This window comes from Barbus barbus (assembly GCF_936440315.1).
Source record: "Barbus barbus genome assembly, chromosome: 37".
NCBI lineage: Eukaryota > Metazoa > Chordata > Actinopteri > Cypriniformes > Cyprinidae > Barbus > Barbus barbus.
In genome coordinates this window covers 22,880,297-22,897,901 of record NC_136715.1, presented here as the reverse complement: position 1 = coordinate 22,897,901, position 17,605 = coordinate 22,880,297, and the positions used below count along the sequence as shown (strand labels likewise).

At 39.6% G+C, this 17,605-nt stretch overlaps 1 protein-coding gene and 1 pseudogene across 2 annotated transcripts in view; both read right to left on the bottom strand.

The window, feature by feature from the left end:
* Window position 1: 1 nt before the first annotated feature.
* Window positions 2-3,098, bottom strand: LOC306856984 (spermatogenesis-associated protein 1-like; annotated as a pseudogene). The gene is made up of 7 exons: window positions 2,986-3,098; window positions 2,290-2,409; window positions 1,963-2,011; window positions 1,637-1,851; window positions 1,268-1,393; window positions 124-145; window positions 2-32 (listed from the first exon to the last, which is right to left on the bottom strand). The product of its transcript is annotated as a spermatogenesis-associated protein 1-like (transcript).
* Window positions 3,099-5,908: 2,810 nt separating this feature from the next.
* The window catches only part of LOC306856650 (NLR family CARD domain-containing protein 3-like), a 50,404-nt gene continuing 38,707 nt past the window's right edge, over window positions 5,909-17,605 (bottom strand). The window contains exons 5-8 of the mRNA XM_079396011.1: window positions 11,335-11,508; window positions 7,330-7,503; window positions 7,200-7,246; window positions 5,909-6,680 (exon numbers count right to left, since the gene is read on the bottom strand). Coding sequence (XP_079252137.1) covers window positions 6,145-6,680; window positions 7,200-7,246; window positions 7,330-7,503; window positions 11,335-11,508 — 931 coding nt within the window. The 3' untranslated portion in view covers window positions 5,909-6,144. The remainder of the gene's footprint in view (window positions 6,681-7,199; window positions 7,247-7,329; window positions 7,504-11,334; window positions 11,509-17,605) is intronic.

The following is a 17,605-nucleotide window of genomic DNA, read 5'->3' as shown; positions in this document are numbered from 1 at the left end:
ATCATTTCTTGTTGTCTATATACACAGTTGGTCTGAATGACAGAAGGTGTTGTGCTTACTCTAAATATTTGTCATATTTATGATGTTTATTTTGTTTTATCACAAACTGAATAAATAGCATACTTTTTCTTCCACCGGTCACGTGCTTCAGAGGCAAACGAAAAAAAATATCTTTCATACACCATAACCTAACATACAGTAATACCCATTTCACACCAAAAATATGACAGATTAAAGAGAGCCAGAAATCCTAAAATACCCGATATGAAGAGTTTAAATAATTAAATTCAACAGTAGACTCTCCAGCTCTCAGAATCAAAGTTTTAATCGGAATGAGACAACGTTTTTGCTATAGATTGTATTCCTGATTGTATTACAATTATAATGCCCCAAATGGCCAAATCTGCACAAAACAGGAAAAAAGACAGCTAGTGATGATCATGACAATGAAACTAAGATTATTCACAAGTAATTTTCCCCACTCCCATAATAAATATATAGAAGAGTGGTTTTCAACCAATTGTTTCTTTTTTAATGAATTTTCTGGTCTTTCGTGATTTACTAGAATTTTTATTTTTTTATACTTGACAAAAATGTTTAGAGTTTGGAATAATTATTAGGTCTGTGCACTGAAAAATGCCACTAACTAAATAAATCCATACACCCTGCTCTCATTTTATCATCACTTTGTCTCCTGCTTTATGCTATTTCATGGTTTCTTCTGCAAAGCGTTCAGGCTGATAGAAGATCTTTAATGTTCGAGTACATGACTCTAACATCAGAAAGACACTGATGGGAACAATTGGGATCCATGGCAGAGCAGCACGACAGAAACCAAGAAAAATACAGTCAAAGGTTGTTACCACAACTTTTTTTCAGGTGCTGAGGTAAAACATATTTCAAAAGAATAAAAGATCAAAAAGGTCTGCACTCTAAAAATATATATTTCAAAGAACAATGAAAACACTTCCCAGGTTTGCTTAGACGAACCTGGATGATCCTCTCAAACTCTGAAAAAATGTTTCATAGGCGGATGAATCAAAAGTGGAATCTTTTGGTATAGGCATGCACCCTGTTTGTCAGAAAATGCTTAATTTCATAGAAAAGCTTTATAGCAACAAACAGTGGTGTTAGTGTGATGGTTTGGTGATGTTTTAACACAATCTCAGAGCAAAGTCCAAATGTAACCTCACTGACATGCTCTGGCAAGACCTGGAAGGCACATACTTACATTTGAGAACATATTTAATTCTGGATGACTTTATACCTTGGTTCCTGCGATGTCTGTTAAAAGCTAAAAGCTCTCTGCCCTTTTTCAAAAGCTCTTGCCTTGTTTGTTCAAGCTCCTTCCTTTGCTCTTTGAGTAGCTTGATTTCCTCTGTCAGTTTATTTTCTGAATGCATGAAATGTTGAGTATGGTATACAAGAGCAAGAATGAGCAAGCATTAGTAACTGCTAATTAGTAACTGTCTTACTAGTGGTTGTTTGTTGTATATAAAGTTCAAGGGAATAGACAGACAGTGGAGAACTTCTCTCTGCTGGGAGTGGAGAGGTTGGTCTACTCATAAGAACCTGTGGAAACACATAAAATCTTCACTAAACGCTTCTCACAGCATTGTCCAGAAAACTGTTCAACCTCCTGCTGCAAGAGCTATTTTAATATTTAAATGTCCTTTATTGATTGAGGGGAATTTAATGCTCTATTATCTTGCCAGGTGCACATGTTGGTCTGGGCAAATCGTGACTGTGATGGTCAGTGTTGCTAATTAAAGTATCAGGGGTCAGAGAGCTAGCGCAAAGGCCACTGTCATTCTCTCCCACGGGTAAAAGGTACAGCTCAGGAAAAGGTGCCTAATGGGGTCAAGGGAACAAGGCATAAGCAATAAATCATAAGAAGCTTAAATCAGCTGACTACAGCAAATACAACTAAACTTATATTGCCTTTATTTCACAAGCACTTACAAATGGTGGCGTGAAGGATTTTACTGTCAGTTCACCCTCTTGTCTGAACCTGGGATCAAATGGAAAAAGTGTTATTTATTTTAGCTTTAAATTTTTCTGTGCTACTCAAGGGTAATTATCTCATATTTTGCCATTGTAGATTGTCTGCATTGAAAATGAATCATTGTATTTATGTCTTGTGTCTAATCAAACTTTTAATTATCATAGTCATCATCACCATCACACTATGTGCTTGATTTAGTCTAATGCAAACAACTCTAACCTTTGGTTGTACACTTATAGTCATTTAGGTTACTAAATTGTTTATTATTTGGGAATGATAGCTACTCACAAGAGCCAAACGTCTGCCAACACATTTAAAAAACATATCTATCTGCGATCCTGTCCAGCCCAAGAAATGTTCCAAGATCAGATCTGAGATCAGACAGACTCGCATCTGAATCGACTCTGAAACAAAAAGCAATTAAACCAGACAGACTCACACATGAACAATCTGAGTAAGGCTATGAAGGTAGAATAATAAGTATCTCTTTACATTTATATATGGATTAAAATGTTCTGGAAATATATGTTTCATATTTATGAAAATAAGCGAAATTACACAAATTCTAGTTTTTTTTTTCTTCCAAGCAGTATTTTTTGTTACTTTCAAACACCAAGCTAATGTAGGCCATTGCTATGTGAATTCTATGTAATTTGTTGTTATGCGAATAAAAATGTCATTATCATCATATAATATCCACACGGGCATACAGTCCAGATTGTAGAATAAAATATTTGATGATAGATTTTTAAACAAGTTGAACTCTGTTCAAGAGCATCATAAATATCAGGACATGGCAAGTTGGTTTGCATTATTTTTCTCACAATTGTCTGGTTAAAACAATGATTTGGCAATTCTTTTTACATGTTTACGGTTTAATATGAAGTTAATTTATGGTCAAGACCAAATAACTTTCAAAAATAGTGTAAACCGTGAAACAACTAGCTCCAGACTAACAGTAGACGAGGTCAGCAACTAACCTGATAAATCCAGCTGAGATGAAAGTGTCCACAGCTTCAGCTGATACTTTATTCAACCTCCGATCAAACTGATCATCGGGTACATAAAAAACATGCAGCTCCACACGCTTCATTAAAAATAAATCAAAAGAACACATGCACGTAGAATTAGCTGTTGAAATTATGGTTATTTACCCATTTAAACATTTGAAAACGTTATTTATTAAACATACCACTGTATTTCAGTCCGCTTTCCAGTAAACCCGCTCATGGTCACATTAACCTAAGGATGATTTCACTGAGAGTGTATGATTTCACACAGTGTGCCCGTGGGTGTGTGAAGTGCTAAGGAACGGTATCTTGAGTAATTAAACAGCACCAGGGTGAACGGAGCGCTCATAAACCCCCAGAGCTTCAGTGAACAGGACACTGTGTGAACGAGCCTCCATACATATGAACATGTGTACTATACCCACCTTATATCCATCCAAAAAATAAAAATATTATTGACAGCAAATTAAAACATTCTGTATTAAAAACTGTTTATATTATACAGCACTTTTCATTGATTTATCAACGTAAGATGATCAGGGCTTTTATTTTTGTTTAACTTTTCTAACTTGTGACAAACTCTAACTAGTCTTAAATTATTTTAACAACACTAGCTCGTCTTGACTCGTAGGGAAGAACAGCCGTTGCTCATTTTACGTGTATGTTTGATGCTTTTTCTTGATATGTATGTGAAAAACTTTAATAAAATCTCCCCTCTATCCATTTAACATTTTTCACCATTTAAAGTTTAAACCACATAACAATGGCCCCACACAAAACACATTGTCATAAATTCTTTGTGATCACTGGGTGGATAAAACAGATGGCCACTTAGACAGGGTGGTGGGGTGCACAAACAGCTGTGCAAACAGGTGTTCAGTTATGGGTGGGGGAGGAATTTATATGAGGGGCAATAAATCAAATTTTGGACACATAGTGCACTACCATCTCTCTAACAATCGTCAGGCCGCTGGAGCCCTCTGCTGGTATTTGTTGTAATACACAAAAATACGTACGTTTATTTTTTATACATTTCTTAATGTATTTTAATAGTGTTGATCAGTAAAACAATATGACTACTTACTTTTGATACTTTATTTCAACCAATTATTATTGCCTCATTATTACATGTATTTAATTCGTACTAAAAGCTATTGTTAATAATATAAATAATAATAATAAATACAATCTTTAGCAGATGATTAACAAAATAATTATTACTGACAGCCCTAGATAAAACATTTGTTTTGAAATTTGTGATTAGAATATTTTCCTGTCATATATTTTGTCATTGTTGATTTCTTGAAAACAATAGGCTATAAAAATGACTTCATCTCCTGAAAACAATATCGCGTATGGTCTGATATTGTGAGCTAATGTATTCACACATTGTATAGTCAGCTGTGTTAATTAAAATTCTTACCACCATCAAAAGTAAAAGCTCTGAATGACATATCCCAGAATATTATGTTTATAGATTATAATGATTAAATTTATGTGTTTATATTTGAAGTTTGAAGTAAATAATCATGAACATACCATAAAATTGCGACTTTGATGGTGTATAATTTGCAGTCATTTAATCTCCACGAGAAAGTGAATTCTTTTTTTTTTTTTATTATTATGTTTTTAAACAGTACAGGGATGACATTAATGACATACAACTTTGTATGAAATACACAATTTGTATCAAGGATATATTCAATGTCATCAGAACACAGGAAAGTAAAAAAAAAAAAAGTTAATGATTGATAATAAAGATAACAATTTAAATAAGAAAACCTAGAAAAAACAAATGAGGGTAAAATATTAATTTATTGTGGTGGCGACTTACTTCTCTACAGCGTTGATGTCACTGCCAGACACTGCTCAAGTTACTGCCAGAGGAATACTCAGACTGATTTAATTTGATTTTTAATATTATTTTTTCAGTATATTTATTGTGATTAACCTCCTGTTCTTGTCACAGTATATTGACATTCAATCGTTGCACGCAGTCACGGAGAATATAACTCGATTAAGATGATCTAACTTATTTTTAATTATTGTCTATAGGCTTGAAATATTTCCTTATTTAAATCATTAAGTCAGCGCATGAAAAATGTGATCATTATATTTAATACAAGTTTGCCCTACACTTTTAATTTAATCCTTTTATGCAGCCTTCAGTCATAACGTTAGCTAATTCTAATGATTTTTAATGTGATATGTTGTTGTATAGTTTTCTCGCTGTTCTGTGATGAAATAAGGTGATCAGACTTCTGTTTAAGTTACGAAATATGCATTGGGATATCTTCACAACATATTCCTTGGTTTCATAATACTCAATTAATTGTTGTAAACTGAGATTGGTGTCTTTAGAAAACGTATCTGTGTTGAATTCTACATAAATATGCTGTGCTACCACTGGAGCGCAAGCTACAGAGCGCTTTGAAAGAAGGCTCCCCCCAGGCCCCCTCGTGGCTATGCCACTGTACTGTATTAGCACTGAACAGGAAATGATGATATTTTTGAAAAATACAATGCATTACAAGGCTGTAGAGAACAGTGCACTATTGCAGACTTATATACTGAGGTTTTAATGATATTATTTTAATATAATCAGTCGTGAACTAAAGCCAGCCCTGTCAGTCTCCTCAGTGGTTCAGTGACTGATGCAAATCATCATTCATCAACCTGCTTTCCTGCAGTCTGTGTTCTTCTGACTTCTGTTTTGTAGTAAGTAATGAATATGCTTAAATCAGCGCAGACAGAAAAATAAAGCAGACGATCAGGAGACAGATTCATTCTGAGTGAATTCAGCCTCTGTTTCATTCTGCTGATCTCAATCACATTCATCATTATTCATACTGTCATCAGTTCACATCAGAGATTCAGAAACCACTTCATCATTAAATCAGTCACTAATACACTTTTATTACAGCTGATCATCAGTTTACAATAGAGATATTAAAGCAAACTTATTCATCTGTTTAAGATTCAGAACAGTATGTGTCTGATCTAGATTTATAACTTCTAGATGAAGAATGAAAAACTATTTAATTATGAATTAATACAAATGTAATGATGTGAGATTTGATGAGTTTGTGTGCATGTGAACATCAGAAAGATGATTTACAGAGAGTCTCTCTATCGTTTAATATCACTCAGATACACTGAGGAACCACGATAAACCTCAAATCCAGCGTAGAGGGGTTCAGTGAATGTGGTGTTGAATGTGTGTAAGTGTGTGAGTGTGTGTGTGTCAGAGACGCTGTAGAAGGACAGAGAGCCGGTCGGCACGTCCACATACACTCCTACTCTATTAGAGAATGAATGGTCAGCAGGTATATCAGTGATGTTCTTGTTGTGACAGACAGAGAATCTGATACCAGAGCACCACAGACTCCAGGATTTGTCATTTAATCCAAACGTACAGTCACTCACTCCTTTCCTGTTGATTCCTTTGTATGACACTGATATAATAACTTCTTCGCTCCATTCAGTCTCCCAGTAACAGCGTCCAGTCAGACGCTCAACACACAGAACCTGAAGAAACTCATCAAATATCTCTGGGTGATCAGGATACGGCTTATGATCTCTCACATGTGTGATCTTCTTGTTCTGATCAGACAGAATGAGTCGAGTGTTTGCTGTGTTTGGATCCAGTGTGAGATCACAGGCATCTGAACACAAGAAGAGAGAAACATCAAGAACAACACAACAGTGAAGATGTCTGTGTGTGTTTACAGCTAAAGTCCAAACTGTCCTCACTCTTCACAAATGTGTTCACTAATATAGTGAAAGCTGTTGAAGAGCGACTAGTGATTCAGATCTCACTAGCAGTGCTGGTCCTAGACTTCTGGAGCCCAAACAAAACTCTGTGAAAAACCCTGTCAGGCCTAAAACAGTGCAGACTAGTGTTGTGTAAAGCAGCTCTAACAAGCCAATAGTGTGATTCTAGAGCTCAAGTCAGTTCAGTGTTGATTCAGTTCAGTAAGTGTAAAGTTCATCAGTTGTGCAGACAGACTGTATATACAGTGTATTTGTGCTCATACACAAACTTTTTTTTTTTTATGAATATGGATTATTTTCTTAGCACCCCCACATATTGCTCTAGCCCCCCTTTAGCCCCGGTAGAGAAAAAATTCTGGCGCCGTGCCTGATGTGTGCGTGTGTGTGTGTGTGTGTGTTTGTAGACCTACACTTTCGCAGTCCTGCTGTCATCAAGATCTCTCCTACATTATTCACACTATAAACACACAAACACACATTAATGTAAATCTGCATCATTCACACACACGTTCAGTATGTCAGTATTACTGTTTGACATACTTGAGTATCTGCAGTTTATAGTTTGGATCCTGCAGTTTGTGTTTGAGCAGCTGGACTCCTGATTGTCCTGGGTGATTGTAGCTCAGATCTAGCTCTCTCAGATGTGAGGGGTTTGAACTCAAAGCTGAAGACAAATAACCACAGCCTTCCTCTGTCACCATACAGCCAGACAACCTAAAGACACATCAACAGTCATAACATCTTCAGACACACAGTCAGATTATCTCTAGACACACAGTCAGATCATCTACAGCCACACACGGTCAGATCATCTACAGACACATGGTCAGATCATCTACAGACACACGGTCAGATCATCTAAAGGCACACACAGACAGATAATCTACAGACACACGGTCAGATCATCTACAGACACACACGGTCAGATCATCTACAGACACACATACAGATCATCTACAGACACACACACAGGGATGGATTAACGCATGGGCCTACTGGGCACGTGCCCAGGGCACTGGACCAGAGGGGGGCCCAGCCGAAATACAGATACTCCCAGAATGCGATTTCAACCATGCCTCCTTAGATTTTTGAGGCAAGTGGATTTTGATTTCTTCCAAAAAGACAAAAAAAACAAACAAAAAAAAACTGCAGAAGAATATCTTTTATATTTAATAAACAATCACACAGGTGTGATTGTATCATTCAGTGCGGCACATCATCAGCTGCTAAATTAAAATCTGCGTTCGCTCAACTTCGCTGGCTGGCACGGAGCCAGAGACATCCGCGTTTTTCTACAGCACTGCGCATTATAACCAATCACACATGATTCTGTTGAGTTTATGAGTACAATGGCCAATAAGAGGCGTCCAGATGAGTCATTGCTGAAACAGCTGTTTTGTTCAGTGCACGCGCTCCCTGAATGAATTCTGCTCTCTGCCGATTTCTCTCATCAGAAACAACAAAGTGCAGAAGTGCATACGATGTAAGCAAGATATTAATTTCACAATGTAAGCAACTTCAGTGATTAATGGGAGTTTTTGAGAGTGCTTTAACTCTGGCTAAATCAATGATAATGTTCTTTGATAATGTAAATGGAGTGTCTATTTACACTTAGTGCAAATAGCCCACCTTTTGGCAGAGGCTATTTACAATAATTCCACCCACCAAGTGTGATTGGGACTGTCAAGATTATAAAAAGCTGCTATAAACTAACAGCATCAGTGGCACAGATGGTAAAGCACGAACTGTTGTATTTTTGATGCGATCGACTAGGGTTTGAACCCACCTTTTGCCGAATTTTTTTTCTCCCTTTTCAAATCTCATATCACATCGTAAAGGCATTTATTTTTAATAAAAATTAAAGAAATAACCAAAAGGTTGAAAATGAAGTATCAGGTAGGGTTAGGGTAGGTGTTGGGAGGTCGTCTACAGACACACGCGGTCAGATCGTCTACAGACCCGCGGTCAGATCTTCAACAGACACACACAGTCAGATCATCTAGACACACATGGTCAGATCGTCTACAGACACACACGGTCAGATGGTCTACAGACACACATGGTCAGATCGTCTACAGACACACACGGTCAGATCATCTACAGAAACACAGTCAGATGGTCTACAGACACACACAGTCAGATGGTCTACAGACACACACGGTCAGATCGTCTACAGCCACACACAGTCAGATCGTCTACAGACACACACGGTCAGATCATCTACAGAAACACAGTCAGATGGTCTACAGACACACACAGTCAGATCGTCTACAGACACACGCGGTCAGATCATCTACAGAAACACAGTCAGATGGTCTACAGACACACACAGTCAGATGGTCTACAGACACACAGTCAGATGGTCTACAGACACAGACAGTCAGATCGTATACAGACACAGACAGTCAGATCGTCTACAGACACACACAGTCACAATGTCTACAGACACACAGTCATATCATCTACAGACACACAGTCATATCGTCTACAGCCACACGGTCAGATTGTCTACAGCCACACGGTCAGATTGTCTACAGCCACACGGTCAGATTGTCTACAGCCACACGGTCAGATTGTCTACAGCCACACGGTCAGATTGTCTACAGCCACACGGTCAGATTGTCTACAGCCACACGGTCAGATCGTCTACAGCCACACGGTCAGATCGTCTACAGCCACACGGTCAGATCGTCTACAGCCACACACGGTCAGATCATATACAGCCACACACGGTCAGATCGTCTACAGACACACACGGTCAGATCATTTACAGAAACACAGTCAGATGGTCTACAGACACACACAGTCAGATGGTCTACAGACACACGCTGTCAGATCGTCTACAGACACGCGGTCAGATCTTCTACAGACACACACGGTCAGATCATCTACAGAAACACAGTCAGATGGTCTACAGACACACACAGTCAGATGGTCTACAGACACACATGGTCAGATCGTCTACAGACACACACAGTCACATTGTCTACAGACACAGTCATATCATCTACATATACACAGTCATATCATCTACAGACACACACAGTCATATCATATACAGACAAACACAGACAGACAGATCGTCTACAGATAGTCAGATCATCTACAGACACACACAGTCAGATCACTTACACAGTCAGATCATCTACATAAACACACAGACAGATCGTCTACAGACACACACAGTCACTTTGTCTACAGACACAGTCATATCATCTACAGATACACAGTCATATCATCTACAGACACACACAGTCATATCATATACAGACACACACAGACAGACAGATCGTCTACAGACAGTCATATCATCTACAGCCACACAGTCAGATCGCCTACAGCCACACAGTCAGATCATCTACAGACACACACGGTCAGATCGTCTACAGACACACATGGTCAGATCGTCTACAGACACACACGGTCAGATCGTCTACAGACACACACGGTCAGATCGTCTACAGACACACACAGTCAGATCTTCTACAGACACACACAGTCACATTGTCTACAGACACACAGTCATATCATCTACAGATACACAGTCATATCATCTACAGCCACACGGTCAGATCGTCTACAGCCACACGGTCAGATCGTCTACAGCCCCGCGGTCAGATCGTCTACAGCCACACACAGTCAGATCGTCTACAGACACACGCGGTCAGATCGTCTACAGACACACACGGTCAGATCGTCTACAGACACACACAGTCACATTGTCTATAGACACACAGTCATATCATCTACAGATACACAGTCATATCATCTACAGCCACACGGTCAGATCGTCTACAGCCACACGGTCAGATCGTCTACAGCCACACACAGTCAGATCGTCTACAGACACACACAGTCAGATCATCTACAGATACAGTCATATCATCTACAGACACACACAGTCATATCATATACAGACACACACAGACAGACAGATCGTCTACAGACAGTCAGATCATCTACAGACACACACATTCAGATCACTTACACAGTCAGATCATCTACATACTGTGAGGCGTGTCCCGAGCACCTATCAGCGTCGCCCTGGCAACAGAGGAGAAACACCTGCTCCCAATCACCGCGGGCTGATCGGTCACAGCTGAGACAAGTTCACAGACGGCTACAAAAGCCGTGTGGAAGCACACTCGGGTGAGCAATGTCTCCAGAAGCAAGGAAGCTAACAAGCCTGTCTTTTCTCCCGCAGAAAGCAGCGAGTGACCGGTCAGCCCTACTCCTCCCGCACTGTTTCACGGATCACCAAGCACAGCAGCCACAGAAGGAACCGCGCACCCAGCACGCAGCACAGACTTTGGATTTGTTAGCACTTGCACCTTTTGAGTTTTATGTTCAATAAATACACACTCCGGGGCATTTCTTGTACTTCCCTCTGTCGTGTGATCCATCAGCCCGCTACAATACACACACAGACAGATCGTCTACAGACACACACAGTCAGATCATCTACGGACACATTCAGATAATCTACAGACACTCATCAACATGGGGACCAGTTCACTGTAAATAATCTCTTACATGTCCTTATACCTCAGTGTCTGCAGCTGACATTTTGAACTCTTCAGTCCATCGGAAATAAACTTTACACCAGAGTCCTGCAGGTCATTGTTACTCAGATCCAGCTCTCTCAGGACAGAGTTTGAGGATTGCAGAGCTGATGACACAATTTCACAATGCTGATCTGAGAGATCACAGCCAGCAAAACTGAAAAGAGAGAAGAACACACACATCAACTGTCAGATCATCTGCAGACACACACAGTCAGATCAATCATCTACAGACACACAGTCAGATCATCTACAGACACAGACAGATCATCTACAGACTAGGGGTGTAACAATTCATCGAGATGGATCGATACATCAATACGATATCTGACGATACGATGCATCGTTACCAAGCATAAAATATCGATATCTGTAGTATAAATAGGCATCTTTATTATGGTACTGACCACATTTTCACATAATGTCCATCTATGCATTACCGCCAACGCGTGCATTTTCGTTCAAACTCGCGTATACAGGACTCGATATAAGGACTGCCTGAAGGCACAAGGCGAGCATAAAAGACGCTTGGGATTATTTGCGGAACAGTCGAGCGCTGTGTGAGTTTTCTGCGCACACATCTGAAGCGTACGCACACAGACAGCCACGTGTCTACACCGGCACCGCATGAATAATAAATTGAGCTCTCTTCCGCTTTTTTGTGCATGGATGAATAAATACAGACAAAATTACATCAAAATGCGCGTTTTGGATAATATCCTAGTAAACACAGATGGTTAAGCATATGTCTCAAAGTAAACAGTTGAGAAAGAAAACGCATGTGTATCAGTAGAGACTATATTAAATCAGTGCTTTGGTTCGTAAAGTGAAAGCAAACTAATAATAAATCTAATGCTGTCAAAGAAAAATACAAGTGCTCACTGCTCCTGACTAAATAACCTTTATAACATCAAAAATGATTAATCTATATTTAATTTATACAGTGAAGACTATGTAGTTATTTTACATTTGATTATTAAATTTCTGTAGCGAACCTGAAAAGTTATTTTAGACTGAGTTGAAAAACTTGAAAAGCACTGTTTATTGAACTTGTACAGAGCCCTTTTTTTCCCATGGTAGTGGGAAAAATTTGGGGTGGGAAGAAAAAATATTTTTCAAATGTTTTGCATTGTCTCACAAAACTTTTGCCTTCTCTTGCAAAACTTTTGCATTCTCTCTGAAAACGTTTGCATTCTCTCGCAAAGATATTTGTGTTCTCACAAAACCAGTTGAGTTCGGACAAACTCTTCCTGTTTACTTTACAGCTTGCAGTGGTTCATACAGCTGTGTATGCTCATAATGGAGCGGTTCATAGAGTTTTATTTTGAACTTGGACTCAAATAAAAATATCAGTGCTTAGTTCAAGGCACGATTTGGGACATTCTAAAACACTTAATGTGGCTTAATGTTTTAAAACGGTGACATTGGAAGACCTAATTCGATAATAACAAAATGATTAGGCTAATATTAATAACCTTTAATAATATTACTATTAATAAAGCAGAATACCCCACAATATGAATGCAACGCCCTGCACGTAAGCTTTTCCCAGCTAATGTAGAAGTTTTATTAATCAAAATATAAATCAATCAAGTATAATCAATGTGAATATAGCCATTTATGTATCAAGTTATTCTACTACCATAAACATGCATCTGCCTGTGTGTAGAGCCCAGCATGAGAAGATGATGTGCAGACATGCGTTCTGTGCTTAAACTGCACATCCTGTTGTGACATTAGACAAAAAATATATGATGGTGCCTCTTCTTTAACGTAAATGGAGGCTTCCTGTCCGCTTCAAATGTATTGAACACGCCTTAGGGAAAAAAAACTGTATATAAGAGTGTGCACACAGATTCGGGAGATTGCTCTGCAGAGTCTCTGACAATAAAATCTAAATTCTGGCATCAAAACCCCAAGACTTTGAGAATGATTCCTCACAGAAGCGGCAGAAGCCACCACAAATTGGCGTCATGAACAGGATTGGAAAGGAGCAGAGGGTGAAAGACCACTTTGGGCTGGCTTGGCAAACGGCACAGATTCTGTGGCCACTAAAGGTAAGCAGTTTTTGTTTATATAAGTAGTTTGTCTTGTTTGTCAGTTAGCTCTTTGTGGTAAGGACTCTTAAAAATTACTCTTCCAAATTTAAAGAACAAACAGATAATGGGGATTTTGAGTCCAGAAGAAATAATTGCATGCATAGATCTGTTTTACTGTTAAGAGGGCCTTTGATTGATAATAGTGAATTAGGGCAGATTGTGCATGCAAAAATCTGTTTACTGTCAAGAGGGCCTTGATGGATGACGTAAACTTTAAGCAGATAAAGTATAAGGAAGCGCGCAAAGTCCTACAGATACCGCTCTCTTGGCATAAAGGAATTTTACAGAGGTCTGCACGGGTAAGCAAAAATTCCTGCAGGGTGCTTTTTTACTGTGTTGAGGAAGTGTATCAGTGAAAGAGTTATTAGTGCTGACAGGTCACTCAGGAAGGGTGCAGTGTAGTCTGTGTAAATGTATGTGTCAATGTCTGAGTGTATTTGTGACTATGGTTGTGGTTTTGTAAATCTATAAAATCTATATCTCTATATCTGGTGGAACAAAAGGTGCGCACTCCGCCTGGACCATCATTTGAGTGTGGTCAGGCAGCGGAGATGGGTGCAGCTGGTGTTACGCTCGAGAAGAGTGAATGAATATATGAGCCATAAATAAAAAAGGGACAAAGGATGATTGTATGAGCTCTAAATAATAAAGGGACTTGTATGAATATTATTTTAAAAAGATGTTCCAAGATATGGACTTTGCAGATTATTTAAATAATAATAGATTAATTAAAATACATTTATTTAATGACTTGTCTTACTAGATGAATAAAAATATTGCACATGCTTAAAACTTTATATCTAATATCTGAAGTCATCTCAAATTTGTATCTTGTTATCCCTGGGAGACAGTATGAAAGTGAATCTATTACCGAGTTTCAGAGATTTGGGTTTGAGCTAACTAAAGATAACTTGTGTGGTGAAATGTTGAATGAGAGCAAGACTGGGTGACCAAATTCATAGAAATTTTGATTCAAAAGCTATAGGACATTTTACAGTAATACTGGCACGACACACTCTGGAGAAGGGAAACGTGGAGGCTAGGAACTTCTTGAATTACATCAGATCTTTATTTACAAAACTCAGGGATCACTGGAGACACAGAGGAACATGGAATGACGATAAGACCGGACACAGAGGCAGGGAAACACAGGGCTTATGAAGGGGGGACTTAACTAGATAATTAATAACACAGGGCTGGGGACTAATAAACTAAACAACCAAAACGGGGACAGGAACAAAACCAAATAAGGGCATAAGGAAACACAGGGAGCACTTGGAAACACAAGACACAGGTAAACAAAGTCTGACAAATATTGCAACAAATATTGAACTTGGGAGGCCATAGCGGATCCGGGAGCATGGCGGGTCTGCCTCTAAGACCGCGGCCCCAGCCCCCACCTCGGCTTCTTTGGCAGGGGCCCTACTACCACCCCCCAAAAAAATCCTTGGGTGAAGTAGGGGCTCGATCTAGTACTTGGGGGTGCTCTTGAAGTGCAGACATTTGGGGGCGCTCGGGAAGCGCGGACTCTTGGGGCACTCGGGTAGCGCAGACACTTGGGGGCTCTCTGGAAGCACAGACACTTGGGGCGCTCTGGAAGTGCAGAGCTGGATGGGACAAGCGGAGACGTAGGAGACGCAGGAGGGCGCTCTGGCAGCGCGGACTCTGGGGGGACTGTCGAGGAGCAGGCACTGGGTTTGGGAAAGCAACGACCGGTGGGCTTGCCATATTCTCTGCAGGCGAGCTTGCCATACTTTTTGCCGGCGGGCTTGCCACACTTCCTGCTTGCGATCTTGGGAGAGGCTAGGGAGGTGAAGCGGGGTCCGCACGGCGTCCATGCAACTTCATGCTGATCACAGCAGATCGTGATGCGGAATCAACGGGGAAACCGCGCGGCTGCGGGACGTGCTTTTACATCAATGAGAGGTGGTGTACAGATGTAACTGTGTTAACCCTCATGGCCCTGAGGGTGTTTTGGGGGCCTGGAGAACTTTCGACATGCCCTGACATTTGTGCTGTTTTCAGTTGCTTATAAAAATATAAATGGCTAAAGTCTAATAACACTGTAAACAGCACAAACTGGGCTACAATATTATGTTAGCAGCATTTATGTACATGATTGTGTTTTCAGAAATCAATGTTTATGCGTGGTTAGTGAAAAACTAGATAGCGAATTCAAATCACTCTTAGGAGTGCAAATGAACCTAATAGTCACTGAGAAATTTAGACAAGAACTAACTCAGAAATATGAGATGCATCCAGACAAGACTTGGTCAGTAGATGAGTGTAAAAAAGTACTAGGAGCATGTATTCGCAAGAACAATGTGAAAGGCATTATCTGCTGCCACAGAGAATTTGGTTTAGCGCTAGCTACACAACAGTCTCAGCTTACTCAGAGCTAGAGGAATAGAACAAAGAGCTCCGTGCTAGAGTATCCTCTTTGACTAAGAAATTGAACCGCAACAAAGCTTCAGCAAAAACTGATGTGGAAAAAGTCCCAGAGCTTACCCACAGCACGCAAAATTTTTCTGAATTTAGAAGAGCATTGATCAGCAAAATGCGTCTCTACGATGTGTCGTTAGCAGAAGTCACACAGCCGATGTCACAAATTCTAACTGAATCTGAATTCAACAGTTTTGAGTCTGCTGTTACTTCTGAATTACAACATGCCAGTAAAGGCAATTTGAGAGAGGGTGTTTTGAAAATTCTAAAGAATATCATGGGACCCAAAATAGACTGGTCCAGAATCATTAACTGTGTCCAATTGAAAGAAGAAACTGTGAGTGAATACACTGATAAGTTTTGTCAATCAGCTGTAACTTATAGTGGAATAGTTGATGATCGTGAAAGTGTGCTAGATGACAAGGGACCCCTAGTCCGCATCTGGTCAGATGGCCTTGTAGCCGAGTACAGAAAAGCCTTGCCATTCCTAGATCTAACTTGGTCTAACAGAACTCTCAGAAGTAACCTAGACAGGTTAGCTACATGGGAAAAAGATGCTGATGTTAAGGCAAAAGTGAGAGTAGCAGCAGCTACGTATAGCACAACGAATCAAGGCAATAGATGGCCTAAAAGAGAAGGCAAATGCAACTACTGTGGAAAATTGGGGCATTGGGAGAAAGAGTGTAGGAAGAAGTTGCAAGATAGTAGAAGAAATACTATGCATAATTCTGCTCCTTCTCAGCCTGCCTACAACCCTGAAGTAGTTCCGCAAGTGTACACTGAAACTTTAGGACAGTGTAACAATTTATAAGCTCAAAAGGGAATTGTATATAAATAATTACGATTAATTATGATTAATTACAATTGTATCGGCTGACAGTAATAACTGTCACAGAATTAAATTGACATCAGCTGATCTGTCCGTCCAGTGAACATTCAGTGTAAGTTCGTATCAACTCTAAGAAAGGGTATTTCCTTGGCCACAGAAAATACTTTCCTATTCATGCATTAGAGCATTGTAGCAAGGGTCAAAATCGTAAAGGGACATTTAATATGCAAGGCAGAATCAGAAACTCATGTAATTTGTGCACACAACTTTTATTTAACTAAACACTAACGCAGACTAGTCAAACAAACAAACAAACTAACAAACAAACATACAATCACTCATACATGGGAAAGGCTAATGAGCGTTGATAGATGAAACCATCAGGAAAACCAAAGAATGCAGTTATGCAGAAAGTCATTTAACCACCTGAGTAAAACCATCAGAACCATTTATAATGGGGTCTATAACGTATACAAAACCTCTGTTTCGTTTAGTTAAATGTTATACTTGCACTGCCTTTGGTCGGGTTGAGTGTCCGGAATGCAGTCTCAGATGAAAGTCTTAATGGTTTCAAAGTTTTGGACTCCCGATCACGTTCTTCCGGGTTGAAGAGTGATGAATTCCAAAGATGTTCTCAGGTAGAAATGTTCTTCCGGCTATTGAATGGAAAAAGGAGCTAAGAAAAAGATCTGCTGAGGTCCAAGGAGCTTGGTTGAATGGAAAGACGAGGCCACAAGGCCCGGCACAAAACTTGGAGGGTTCAGAAAAAATTCTAGCTCACATCCTCTTAGGATCTAACAATCCTAAGAGGATGCTTGGGCATCTCTGAAGTGAGAGCTTATCTGAGAGCTCTCACTTCAGTGAGAGCTTATTACACCCCTGGG